The sequence below is a fragment of the Ammodytes marinus genome (genome assembly GCF_949987685.1).
Source record: "Ammodytes marinus genome assembly, chromosome: 8".
Classification (NCBI taxonomy): domain Eukaryota; kingdom Metazoa; phylum Chordata; class Actinopteri; order Uranoscopiformes; family Ammodytidae; genus Ammodytes; species Ammodytes marinus.
Genome location: NC_137212.1, coordinates 32,266,000 through 32,280,577, shown reverse-complemented (window position 1 = coordinate 32,280,577; position 14,578 = coordinate 32,266,000). Strand labels below are relative to the sequence as shown.

Sequence of the window (14,578 nt, the reverse complement as noted above, 5' to 3'; positions counted from 1 at the left end):
AATGACATCCACTTAAACACAGACAGTGGCAAAAGTTCTGTCTTAGTTTTACTTGATCTCAGTGCTGCTTTCGACACAGTTGACCACAACATATTACTAGATCGCCTTGCAAACTGGGTTGGACTTTCTGGAACTGTGCTAAGCTGGTTTGAATCCTACTTAAAGGATAGAGAATACTATGAGTCAATAGGCAATTTCACATCGGAGCGAACAAATATTGAATGCGGGGTTCCCCAAGGTTCCATTCTTGGGCCTCTTCTGTTTAACATCTACATGCTCCCACTGGCTCAGATTATGAATAAGAACAAATTATGTTACCATAATTATGCAGACGACACACACATTTACATAACCATATCACCAGGTGACTATAGTCCAATTCAAACACTAAGTAAGTGCATTGAACAAATCAATGATTATCCAATCATCAAAATGTTCTTCAATTAAACAACGACAAAACTGAAGTAATTATCTTTGGTGCCAAAGATGAACAATTAAAAGTCATTGCAGAGCATTTAATCTGTTATGCTAGAAACCACACACCAAGCCAGAAATCTTGGTGTTGTCATAGACTCAGGCTTGAATTTCAAAAAACACATTAAATCAATTAATAAGTCAGCTTATTACCACCTTAAAAACATATCAAGAATTAAAGGGCTTATGTCTCAGCAAGATTTAGAAAAACTTGTCCATGCATTTATCTTTAGTAGACTTGACTACTGTAACAGTGTCCTTGCAGGCCTTCCAAAAAAATCTATCAAGACAGCTTCAGCTAATTCAGAACGCTGCTGCTTGAGTACTCACAAGGACCAAAAAATTGGATCACATCACCTCAGTTCTGAGGTCTTTACACTGGCTTCCTGTCACTCAAATAATTGATTTCAAAATATTGATGTTGGTTTATAAAGCCCTAAATGGTCTAGGGCAGGGGTTTTCAAAGTGTGAGAGAGTGAGCCCCCCCTCAGAGAACAAATTTCAGCGGAGCCCCCCCCCCCCAAAAAAAGAAATAATTATTTTACAAAATTAAACATGTTTTTGAAACATTCTAAACATTTTTGTGCATTTTTAAACACATTTAATACATTTTAACATCTTAATCCAGTGTTTTAATCCTGCTTCCTTTAAGCATGGATAATACTGAATACTGATAGTGTGCATCGGAGTGAGAAAGATAGGCAGACAGACTTGCCCAAATTATTGACTAGTTAAATGTCATTCACACACCCAGTGTTTTTTCGCTAGTGCCTCCAATGTCCTGCTGGAGGAGAATAGTAGCCAGTGGAGAACCAGACCCTCCTAGGGGGGTCCGGGGGTATGCGCCCCCGGGAGATTTTTTTTCACCTTTTTAAAGTGAAATGCATGAATCTGGTGCACTTTGAGAGGACAATTAAGAGGCTAAATATGAGGAATTTTGTGTGAACAAATAATTTGGAGACACTGGGTCTGATGAATTAGAAGCTATTGAAGAAGGACACATGGATTTTCCATAAAAATATTAATTTAAAATAAACAAAATGTATGCAGGGTCCTCTGGGTTGGGCTTGGTGCTCTTTTTCTTTAATGAGACCTATTTCTCTGTAATTTACTGAATGCATTTAAATGCAGTGAGGGGAACGAAGCAGAAGAACTTGTGTCCAGCTATGCCGTGATCTTAGTATAAAAAAGAAAAAAAAAAAAAAAAAACTAAAATAAAAAAAAAAAATTAGTTTTTTTTTCTTCAGTTTTTCTTTTTTTTTACATATTCATCCGCGCCCCCCCTGCCATAACCCCGCGCCCCTAGGCAAAAATATATTACTGATCTGCTGATACGTTATGAGCCGTCCAGAGCCCTTAGGTCATCTGGGACAGGTCTGCTCACAGTCCCCAGAGTTAGGACTAAACAAGGAGAAGCAGCTTTTAGTTATTATGCACAAAAATCTCTGGAACAAACTCCCAGAGAACTTGAGGTCTGCTGCAACTCTCAGCTCTTTTAAATCAAGTCTGAAGACTTTTCTGTTTCCATTTTAACCTGTAATTTTTATTTTATTTAAATGTTATTCATTTGCTTTTAAATGTTTTATTCATTCGCTTTTCTGATGTGTGTTGTGTATTTTAATCTTGCCCCAGTAAAGCACTGTGAGTGGCCTTGTGTCTGAATTGTGCTATATAAATAAACATGCCTTGCCTTGCCTAGCCTGAGAAAAGGCAGAAAGAGCGTTTTATGGTCTCACTGTCTAACCGTACATTTTACTAGTGTGACATCATACCAGAGGTGGGGGTAAGTCACTAATGTGCAGGTCACAAGCAAGTCTCAAGTCATAACCTTCAAGTCTCAAGCAAGTCCAAGTCACTGTGGTGAGAATCAAGCAAGTCACAAGTCAAGTCATTGCTCAGGTCAAGCAAGTCACAAGTCAAGTCATACAAAAACCACATTATCTAACCCAGTTTCTACATTTAAAAGACCTGCATTCCACAGTTCTCTTCTTCATACCGTCATCGACAACATCATCCTTGAACTACAATTGAATTATTCTTGGTCTGACCGAGGGGTCTTCAACTAAAATTTAAATGGGTCCAGTTGACAACGTTTTCTTACAGCAAAGGTCCGAATCTCATAATGTCTGCATCCAATAGCGACCCCTTATCTATCACATATGATCAACACCGCACATTTCCTTTTCTTTCTACCACAATTAGGCTACTTTCAATTTCCAAGTAGCTTACTTTTGACATGGAAAACAAGAAAGGCAAATAGTAACAGATAGGCCTATACTTACACAAAACAGACACTTAATGCCCATAATGCATTTAGAATAAAACAGGGCAATGATCTGCGCTATGGCAAAAATATCATATCACCTTTTATTTTATGGCAGGATCACATTTTGATTTATCCCGATTCATTTGTTTTTCATACTGGGCTGTCGGTGCGGGGGCGGCGGCTGTGAGCTGTCGGAAGGAGCCGGTGAACGTGGAAGGTCGAACTGCATCATATAGGCCTAGGCTACATCATAACCGCTGTTTTGTCTCGCAGAGATGCTTTTATAAAGCCTACTGTCTGTGGAGGTAGGGCGCTCGATAAGGAAGCGTGCGTTATCAAGGCAGCAGCGCTGCAGGAAACGCTCGTTACTTTCGTTTTCTTTTACAAGACTTCCCGGGGCCGTTACAACGTGAAAAGGGAAGGGAAGAAGGCGCTACATATTTACTGTGATTGGGTTATAAGCGTGTGGGAGGCTCATGTGAATTATTCTTGGTCTAGCCCATGGACATATAAAGAAAGGTTTAGCCGCCTCCACGACTGCTGCTCCTGTGTTGACCTGCTGACGCTGTTTGTCCGTGCAGCGCGCTGCGTGCATTGCACTGTAAAATCACCCGATCATGTTTCAAAATAAAACATAATTTCTAACGTAATCTAACTTTTAAAAATTCAAGTCATTTCGAGTCATCTGTCTCAAGTCTAAGTCAAGTCTCAAGTCATGAAGACCAAGTCAAAGTCAAGTCGAGTCTTTTATCAGTGTTAGTCAAGCAAGTCTCAAGTCCTCAAATTTGCGACTCGAGTCAAGTCATGTGACTCGAGTCCCCCATGTCTGCATCATACTAGTAAAAATGTAGGGTTAGGATTAACAGGACCGCTGGGCCAAGGGAAGACTGAGGAAAGACTGAGGGAAGAACAACCTCATTCATTATATTATTATGGCGATTTTATGATGATAAAACAACAGTTCCGTATGGGTGAAGTATTCCTTTAATGTTATCTCAAAATAATAAGAACTAGATTTTTTTTCATGGGAAATAGCATCAATATGTTAAGCTACTTTTTCTGAGTAGCTTGTAGCTTGCTTATTTCAATTAAAATATCTATTGCAGTAGGTTAACTGTTTCCAAATAGCTTCCCAAACACACCTTAAAACTGACTCCACAGTAAAAGCAGCACCACTGCAATGAATGAAAGTGCACTAAGGCACTGTGTATATGTGAGGAGCAGGTTGATGCAGGACTCACCATTATCAGAAGCCATGAATGTAACATTGTAGAGGTTGTTCTTGACGTAGGGAGACTCTCGGTCAAGGACGGCAATGGTAGAAATGCGACCGTTAAGCGGGTCTATCTCCAGCCAGTTGGCAGGGTCGGACATCTTGGAATACCTGAGAGAAACACCACAGAGAAGCTTCTTTATATGGCTACAGGCCAAGCAAGATATATTGAGAGTGCTGCTATAACAACATCATCTCACTCATTAATTCTCATTGAACATGATTCTACCTTTAAAAGATTTGAAAATTACATAAATATATATGTATATCTGAGTTTGGAATGGGAAACAAGCCATTAACAGGATGAAACATGATATCCCTGTGACTTGCTGATGAAATTAATTTAGCGAACAGAATTTACTCATACTCAAACATCTGTATTGCTGTAATAGCAGAATTCATGTTTCAAACTGGGCCAGATGGGAAATAATGTGAATAAACCAAAACAACAATGTATAGCTTTGAAATAAGAAGAGAAGAGCTGCCAAAATGGCCACCTTTAGCCATTCATGATTAATAGATTAATAAATTCATGGATACATGTAGGAGCAGCAACTACTGAATAGAATGACAATAAAAACCAAAATGCTCTACCGGCCTTCTTTATAGTGCAGGGGTGGCCAACCCGCGGCTCGTGAGCCGCATGCGGCTCTTTGCCCAGCTTCGTGCGGCTCTTCAGTTCATATCAAATTATGTGATTATAATTTTTTATTTTTTTATAGGCTACTTTTTTTTTGTGTGGGCCTATGTGTGTGCATGTTCGCAAACGTTTCATGCGGCTCTTACGTTCGTTTTACATGTTGTCTATTATTTCATTTTTTATTTTATTAATGTGTAGGCCCTATGTGTATGCCTGTTCGCAAATGTTAATTGAGGACGCAACATAACGTTCGCAAACGTTTGGTGCGGACGCAACATAAAACTGCCCGCTCAGCTTGGAGGGAGGTTTTCCGTGAGTAAACTATTTGTGTCAAGTTCGCTCCGAAACAGAGTGGGAGAGTTCATATTTTTTGTTGAACGTTATGGCAGGCCATTCTGCCTTATATGCCAGGTGTCATTTGCGCATTTCAAGGCTTCAAATCTTCGGCGCCACTTCAGCTCTCTCCATGCTAAAAGTAAGTCCCACAAAGCAACATGCATAGTAAGAGAAAAACGCTATTTTAAATGGTTATATTTTTGTTTGTGGACTTGGTTGAACTGAGAGTTTGTGTGTGAGGCAGTGCACACAATGTTCATTGTTGAAAATGACTGCCCTGTCCAGTCCTGTCATTATCACAGGGGCGGCCTTAACGATCTGGGGGCCCGTTTCAAGTCCTAGTGTGGGGCCCCCTGTTTTTTTTTGTGTTTTTTTTAATAAATAATGCTTGTGCATGCATGTGCAAGCTCCCCGCGAAAATAAAAACGCCCCCCCCCCCCCCTGAAATCTTACTGGCCACCCCAGTGCCCCCCCCCCCAGTTCAAATGTTATTTTTAATTTTAATTTTATTTTTTTAATTACATTTTTTTCCTGATATGTATCCTAGTTCAGAGATGATGTGTATTTTTTTTTCTTTCTTAACTTTTTTTGATAGGTAGTTGCCAAGTTCATCACACAAACACTCCAATCCACTGATATGAGATCAGTTTGCAATTTTCAATTACTAAATTAATGGTAGGACTGTGGCCACTAGAACTGGTCTCTGGTCAGCAAAGGTCTTGAAAACAGCATAAGTGATCCATACATGTGTATAGGCACGTGTCCCAGCAGATTTTTGAAATCTGAATAAAAAAATTAAAGTTTGTAGTTAGCGAGTGTAACATGTTCTTAGCAAGGGCAGACTTTCATAAATAAAGGTTCATTTTTTTAGCAAGATATTTGGTCAAAAGCTAGTGGTCATCCGTCCCTCTGTGCAGTTGTTAGGCATCTGGCGGCTAGCAAGTTATGTTGTCTTGCTAATTGTACTATTCAGCTGAGCTGAAATAAATATTGACTTTTTCCTTTATTATCTTCGCCAGAATGCACCAGAATGCTTAGATTACATGTTAAAAACACAAAAAAATCTTCTGGGGGGGGATGCTCCCAGACCCCCCTTCAGGGGTTTAGTTTTCTGACAAACATTACAATGGATACTAACATGATTTGGGATTATAAATCATCTTTGAATTGGTTGTACAGCATATCACATGCTATTCATTCAGGGGTGCAATGGCCACTCCACTCTAACTCTGTGGCCCACCTTGGCCACCCCCAGTCAAAATTTCCTGGAATCGCCACTGTGTGTACCCGTGTGTACGATGTGGCTCTTTGCAGTAACACAGTAAAAAATGTGGCTCTTTGTCTCTGACTGGTTGGCCACCCCTGTTATAGTGCACAAAACACTCACTTTACAGTGTGTGTGTGTGTGTCCATCCGTCCACCATTGGCTGTTGCTAGGCTACAAAGACGTAAGCCCTAGATTTAGAAACAAACAGTGGGATGTAAAACAAAGAAGTGTGGACACTTGGTGTCAGTCCAGCAGGCTTTCTGGTTGTTGCTGAGTTAGCTCAGAGCTGCAGGATGTGAACATTTCTTCTGGGCAAGATGTTTTAGAAATAATTTTCAGCCATTTCATCAGTTTTCATCTCAAACTGGGACTGCAACAGTAAACAGCATGCTACCCTGACTACATGGGAAGGCAAGTGTTCAACCTTCTATGCAAATTTAACTGTGTTGGTACAAGTGGTCAAATCTCAACAAAGGAAAAGATTTAGGACAGCCATGTTTTTCACTGTGTTGGCCAGCTCTTTACCAGAATGATTGGAGACGTGACACTGCTAGAAAATAACGTATTATTATTAATAGCTGTTTGGAATGGCCACAGTTAAAGCAGCTCTGAGTAACATTTAAATATATTTTAAACAGCCTCATGTTTCCTCTAATAATCATAAATTACCTTTAACAGCAAACAAGACCATCAGTGCAAAGAAAGACGTTTTTATATAGTTTTTATTACTGCGTTTGGTCTGGTAACACACCCAGTCCGATTTTCGGTTCGCGCGTGCATGCTATGGTCACATATCCGTATTGGTCGCAGATTTCAGTGTGGCGCAACAACGCGATTTGAGAAGCCTATCCCTCCAGGTGAGGGAAGGGGAGCGGGAGCTTTGTTTGAGACAGTTATTTGTCGTCATAATGACTGATAACGGGGCTGAACGATCGAAGAAAAAAAAGAAAATGCAATGAAGAAAAGCTAAAAGGGAGAGTGGTAGACGAGCGGGAGGGCGTTGCCAAGCAACGTATACACAATTTCACGGGAGCGAACTGCAGTGTTTACTCCTAAATTAATGAGCGGTAGCCTACTAAAACAAAGTTTACTTTGCCTCACCATCATCAGATGACCATTATTCATCTGAAAGTCATTATTTACAACAACATAAACACATTACCTCATCATGATCCATACTAACTGCTGTCTCTCGTTCATTCGCTTTCTGTGAGGACACGGAGTCTTTCAGCTCCGTGAGAGTACTTCGGTGACTCTGCATCAACTCATTGCAATCAGGTGTGTGTAGCACTTACTGGCATTAGTTGATGCTGTGTCACTAACCACTCTCACGGAGCCGAAAAGAGTCCGGTGCTCTCACACTTTAAACACACGGACATGCACTATATTGCTTCCTGATTATTTGAATCTCGCACGCCCGGCACGAGCTAGAAAACAGCTTCACGACAGCTCGCGTCGTAAAAATACTACCGCTTCTGTCCAAAGGGGCCGCCAAGAGACCAAGTTACTCGTAGTGGCTTTAAAAGCCAGCTATCACTTATCCCATTTACACGTAGTCACTTCATGCATTTGGGCAGACGGGAAAACGTTCTGATTAAAAAAAAAGAGTTAATAATAGGGTGATATGATCATGCTGTCAATACAGATGTTTCATAAAAACATTAAAAACAAGCAGAGCTAAAACATAATGTCATGATCCTGCCTGGGCCTCCTTGTCTCTGTTCTGTTTTTTGCCTGTTTGCCCTTTTTTCTTGTTTGGCTTATTGCAGGGTTGGAGCAGGTGTGTGGGGAGTGAGCTCAAGCACTCACAGCTGCCAGCAATCACCAATCAACCGCCTCTCATATACCCGGTCCGACCTTCCAAATACTGCCAGATTGTAGTTTCAGTTCACGCAGTCAGTAGCTCTACTTCTCATTACTTACCTGTTGCAGCTCCACTTGCATTTTTTCCCCGTACTCATTTTTGTTGTTCTCTTGCCACAGCTCTCCCGGTCTGACTCCCCACGGCTCCAACCTGCACCAGCGAGCACTTCCATCCCGGACTCTTCTACCCGCTTGCTCTGGATTCTTCTCACCCAAGCCCTGGACATTCTCCGTTGCTCTCTCCCTGGAACCCTCCCCAGGACAGTTGGATTCCCCCTCCCCCGGATCCCGACCCAACCCCCAGCTGATTCTTATTCAATAAACCTTCACTAGTGCTGTCTCCGCGCCTGTGTCCTCCCTGTCCGACCGTAACATATAACCTATTAAAACTAGTGCTGTCAAACGATTAAAATATTTAATCGCATTAATGTCATAGTTAACTCGAGATTAATCGCGATTAATCAAATTTTTATTTATTCTAGCGTGAATGTCCCTTGATTTCTTTTTGTCACATTATTTTTTCTAATTTTAATGCTCTTATCACACCCATTCTAATTATCATATTTTAGAAGAAATACACTGAATACACTGAATGGTGTAATTCAGTGTATTTCTTCTAAAATATCATAATTTGCAATTCAGTGCAAATAACAATATAGACCCTCCCCCCCCTCCCCCTGCACCCCACCCCTAGAACAGCATTCACAAACATAATTGGAACTTTTTTTATTTAAAAAACAAACCATAAAACAACATAGGGTAGGCCTATATAAAAAAAATTAGTATTAAGGCTAAATTAAACTGGTTGTTGTAGGCCTAAATGTTTTGGGAGTCTTTCATCCACGGCTTATTTCAGACTGTGTGTGGAGTGGACACACTATGCCTGCGTGCCAGAGGTTGCCATGGCGCTGCTGCATAGCAAAAATTAAAGTGAAAATAAATGACTGGCGGCTGCCACTAACATTCATTGAGGTTTTGGTGTGCGCGCAGGGTTATAAGTAGGACTTTTGCAAATGACAGGCTTTCTTTTCTGTTCTTTTCCGCGTAGTCTCAGTCACACACGGAAGTGCTAGGTTCCGGTTTCTGCTTCAAAATAAAAGTCAGAATTGACTGGACGTTTCGCCGTTTTGCCAGTTAAATGATTTTAATGTGAATTTACGCTGTAGGACATGTTCCGTTTGAATTGACAGTAACTTAAATGCGAGCTATATGTATAGTTTGTGGTGTTTCAGTGGTTTTAACATTACTAGTTGATGCAACAGCATGTGAAAAAACCACAAGGTTTCCTAGGCCATGACGAGCGTTAATCGCGCGATAAAAAAATTGACGCCGTTAAAATGGGTTTGCTTTAACGCCGTTAATAACGCGTTAAACTGACAGCACTAATTAAAACATATAAAGTGACTACTCTTTTACAAATAATTAATAGAAAATAAATACACAAAACAGCGGCAATACAAGGTGGAATATAGATTAGAAGAGATACACTTGCTTGGCCCTACACAGACTGACTACGGAGTTGCCAGTTTTGAAGGTCTATCGAGCACTATGACGGAGAATGTGCTCTTGCTATTATATCGCTAAATTGGAGCAATTCAATTGAAGGACACTTACAATCTGGCTCTTCAAACACAATGCTAGTTTGGCTACGGTTATTTCAGCATTTTATGAGTTAGCTTGTGTTTAAAATGTATCGATTTCTAATCAAACAAAGTCACGTAACAGCTGGGAAGAAACCAATGTGACAAACAGGGAAAATAAAGATTTGAAAATGTATGTAGTTAATGAGTCTACTGGCTGCTTTATATTGTATGGTCAGGGATGACAGATTATAATAAAGCAGACATGCTATTTATGACTGGATGTAGCTTTTGATACTTGTGGTGAGAAACTAGTGCAGACAACTGGACTAGTATAACAGAACTAGCCCCCATCAGAATACAACCATTCACCCAATCAACCAACAAACCAACAACAGGCATATAAAATCATAAGCCATGAAAAAGATGGGAAGTCCAAAACAAACCCCGTAGGGGGGTCTGGGGGTATCCCCCCCAGAAGATTTTTTTTGTGATTTGAACATTTAAGAGAAGCAATTTGGCGTATTTCTGGTGAAGAGAATTAAGGTCAAAGAAAACTTTGTCAGATGAACAGTAAAATGAGCAAAACAAGTTAGTCAGCCAACCTTCTTGACTTTTCCAAAACAAAGTGTGTAGGTAGCCTATTTACCAAGAAAAACGTTAAAAACAGCTTAGAAGACTTCCGGGTTACAGAGCATGGAGTAGGTGCGATCGCTTTCTAGCTCCCACTAACTATTTCAGACTTAACTGATTAAACCCTATTTTCATCGAATTTTTTTGTGCTTGTATTGCCTGTAACACTGACACTGATTCGGAAAAATGCCAAGAGGAAAGAAAAACGCAAAAAGAGATTCGGCAGAGTCAGATATGTCCTCGGACAGCGTGGTTAGCATTGATGTTAATGCTAAAGGGCTAATATCTCAACAGGACTTAGAAAAACTTGTCCATGCATTTATTTTTAGTAGACTTGACTACTGTAATAGTGTCTTTGCAGGCCTTCCTAAAAAATCAATCAGACAGCTTCAGCTAATTCAGAACGCTGCTGCTCGAGTCCTCACTAGGACCAAAAAAGTAGATCACATTACCCCAGTTCTTAGGTCTTTGCACTGGCTTCCTGTCACTCAAAGAATTGATTTTAAAATATTGATGATGGTCTACAAAGCCTTAAATGGTTTAGGGCCAAAATATATTACTGATCTGCTGATACGTTATGAGCCGCCCAGAGCCCTTAGGTCATCTGGGACAGGTCTTTTAAAAGTCCCCAGAGCTAGGACTAAACAGGGAGAGGCGGCATTCAGCGTTTATGCGCCCAATGTCTGGAACGGACTGCCAGAGAGTCTGAGGTCCGCTGAGACTCTCAGCTCTTTTAAATCGGGTCTCAAAACTTTCTTGTTTCCCTTTTTATTGGTAAAATGTTTTAATTCTTTTATTTAAATGTTGTATTTTTATCCATGTTTTAAATTTGTTCCTTTAACCTGCCCTGCCCTGCCCTGCCCTGCCCAATGGCTTCCATTCCGGACCTGCTTGAGCAGCATAGAGCAGCCATAGCCACTGAGTTTAAGTCATCGTTCGCCAGCATGGACACTAAGCTAGACAACATCCAGGCCGTGGTCTCAGGCCAGGGGAAACGTATAACCGATCTCGAGGAGAATGCAGAAACTGTTTGCGGACGCCTGGAGCAACTTGAGGCTACGTGCTCCTCACTGCAGGAAGACAACAAGTTGCTGAAATCTAAACTATCGGATTTGGAAGGGAGAAGTAGGAGACAGAATGTACGTATTGTGGGCTTACCAGAGTCACTTGAGGGTGCTCGCCCCACCGCCTTTTTCTCCGAGTTTCTCGTTGAGGTTTTTGGTAAACAAGCCCTCCCTTCTTCCCCGGAGCTGGACAGAGCTCACCGCACTTTGGCACCCAAACCGGGCCCGCGTGAGAGACCGCGGCCCGTCATCATCCGCTTCCACTGATACCAGACTAAAGATTTGATCATGAGAGAGGCACGTAAACAAGGCGAGCTGGAATACCACGGCCACAAGCTCCGGTTCTACGAGGATTACAGCGCAGAGGTCGTGAAGCAGCGGGCTGAATACAAGGGGGTCATGGCTGAGCTTTATCAGCACGGTCTCCGACCCTCCCTCCTCTTCCCTGCGAAGCTTCGCATTACTTTCCAGAGCGGCGAGAGAAGGTGGTTGCGGTCCGTCTCTGAAGCATCTAACTACATCTCTACATTGGGTGTGAGTCCGTAGTAAATACGATTGCCTGCTGTGAGTATACAAATGTGGACAAATGCTCTTTTCATATCCCCAGCCAAACTCTCAGACTGATGGTACTACACGCATTTTTTCTCCCTTTTTTAAAATGAGTAAATCAGCTGGGTGAACGTGACATTTTTGTTGCTTGTCATTTTGACGTATTGTCTAATTCACTCGCTTTTTTTATTTGTATCTCTATTTTAAAACGGCTGGATAAGCGTGTCTGTTTTTTTTTTGCCATTTGGACAGCTTGTCTAACTCACGCCTTTTTCTTTTGTTTTGTATTTTGAATCTGCTGGGTGAGCATGGTATTTTTGTTTAGTGTGTTGTCATTTTGACAGTTTGCTGGATTGTTCATAGTGTTACTAGGCTGTTATGGGGTGAATTGTACAATACTTATGTGGGAGCTAGCACAGGTCAAGAAGCTAAAGCTTGGAATGTTTGTTGTGAGACTAGTAAGGGTATTTTGGGGTTTGCTGTTTAGAGCAATATATGGGGTGGGTTCTGGGTGGGATGGGTTGGTGTTAACTGGGGGTTTAGCTGATAAGCCATTACCTGCTGTGTTTTCAGTTATTTATGTTTTCCTTTTTTTTTGTGTTTTTCTTTTCCTCTATATTTTGCTACTCTTTTTCTTATCGGAGCAACTCTTTTTATTCTCACTATAACTGAGCTAGATGAAGGGCAATCTCAATTTAATTAGTTGGAATGTCAAGGGGCTAAATCACCAAGTGAAAAGGGGTAAGGTCTTAACCCACCTAAAACGACTCAGGGCTGGAATAGTTTTCCTTCAAGACACCCACTTACATGACTCTGACCATGGGCGATTAAGTAAATGCTGGCGTGGACTATTTTTTCATTCTAATTTCAGGGGTAAGGCTAGGGGCACAGCTATCCTTATTGATAGTAATATTCCTTTTGAGTCCTCAAACATTATATCAGATAAAAATGGACGTTTTATTATTGTTTCAGGCAAACTTTACAATAAGTCAGTCATCTTGGCCAACGTCTACGCGCCTAACGTGGATGATGTAGAATTCTTTAAGAGATTTTTTTCTCAACTCCCCGATCTCAATTCCCATTCTCTTATTCTTGGTGGGGATTTTAATTGTTATTTAGATCCAGTCTTAGACCGCTCTTCCCCCAAACCTGCCACTCTTAGCAGATCTGCAGGTTATATCAAATCATTTCTTGCTGATTATAGCCTCTCTGATCCATACAGGTTTTTATCCCCCACAGGAAGAGAATATTCATTCTTTTCACATGTCCACCACACTTACACCCAAATTGATTATTTTTTTGTTGATAATTCATTGATGTCAGACCTAAAGTTATGCAGTTATGAAAGTATTGTGATTTCAGATCACGCTCCTCTGCTCCTTCAACTGGCTTTCTCTGACGTTGAGTATACAAGAAGGCAGTGGAGACTGGATCCATTGTTGCTCACAGATGAGAGTTTTCTTTCACACATCTCTACACATATTAAAACTTTTTGAGTATAAATAAAACACCAGATGTGTCCAATGCAACAATTTGGGAAGCCCTGAAAGCCTATTTGAGAGGTGAAATTATATCATTTGCAGCATTTTTATTTACCCAGGCAAGCAAATTAAGAACAAAATTCTTATTTTCAAGTGCAGCCTGAAGGGGAAGAGGGAGGGGAGTGCTAAAAGTGAAAACAAGGTTATATATATATTACACTTTTACAAAAATATATAAAATACACTTTAAAAAATTCAATATAATACAATACAATAAATTAAACAGTTAATCAATAGGGTATGACAGGAAGGGCAACTAGCAGGTGCAGGAGTCAACTAAGATTTCTTGCAGGTTTTGTTTGAAGACAGAGAGAGAGGTGAAGACAGAAAGTTTAAGGGTGTTTTGAAGGGTGTACCAGTCAAAGGCTGCAGCGAAACGGAAGGCACTGCGTCCAAAGACAGTGCGGACTTTGGGGATGGAAAGGTTAATGAATGCACTGGACTTTAGATTGCGGGCAGGGTGGGAGAGGTGTAGAAGAGAAGAGAGGTAGAGAGGTGTTATGCAGAGAATGGTTTTATAGATCAGCAGAAACCAGTGATGGAGCCGTCTGGTATGAAGGGAAGTCCAGTCTACCAGGTTGTAGAGGTCGCAGTGGTGAGTGGTGAATGGAGCCCCTGTAGCAAAGCGGATGGCAGAATGGTGGAGTGGGTCCAATTTGCTGAGAGTGAAGTGAGATGCAATTCTGTAGATCAGGGGTTTTCAAAGTGTGAGAGAGTGAGCCCCCCCTCAGAGAACAAATTTCAGCGGAGCCCCCCCCCCCCCAATTTTTTTTTCTAAATCCCTGTGTTTTGAAAGATCTTTTAATTATTTTACAAATTTAAACATATTTTTGAAACATTCTAAAAAATGTTGTATACATTTTAAAGGTCCCATATTATACACTTTTCGGTTCTATTATACACCATATTATATGGTCTTAGTGGTCCCTAATACGTTTTTCTTTAATTGTTTGCTGAAAAAAACTTTCAGATAATTTATTGTACTATGCTGATGTTCAGCTAATCTCACAATGGCCTATTTTTTAAAAAAGAGTTGCAGGTCCCCTCGTAAATATACAATCTTTGAGCTCCCCCCGCCCCCTGTCCGGAAGC

General features: G+C 40.9%; 1 protein-coding gene across 1 annotated transcript in view; it reads right to left on the bottom strand.

Moving 5' to 3' along the window:
• Positions 1 to 14,578, bottom strand: part of LOC307253791 (cadherin-2-like) — a gene marked incomplete at its 3' end in the record, with an annotated part of 220,383 nt that overhangs the window by 52,510 nt on the left and 153,295 nt on the right. Inside the window, exon 11 of the mRNA XM_080031959.1 lies at positions 3,982 to 4,124. Within this exon, the coding sequence (XP_079888085.1) occupies positions 3,982 to 4,124 (143 nt within the window). The remainder of the gene's footprint in view (positions 1 to 3,981; positions 4,125 to 14,578) is intronic.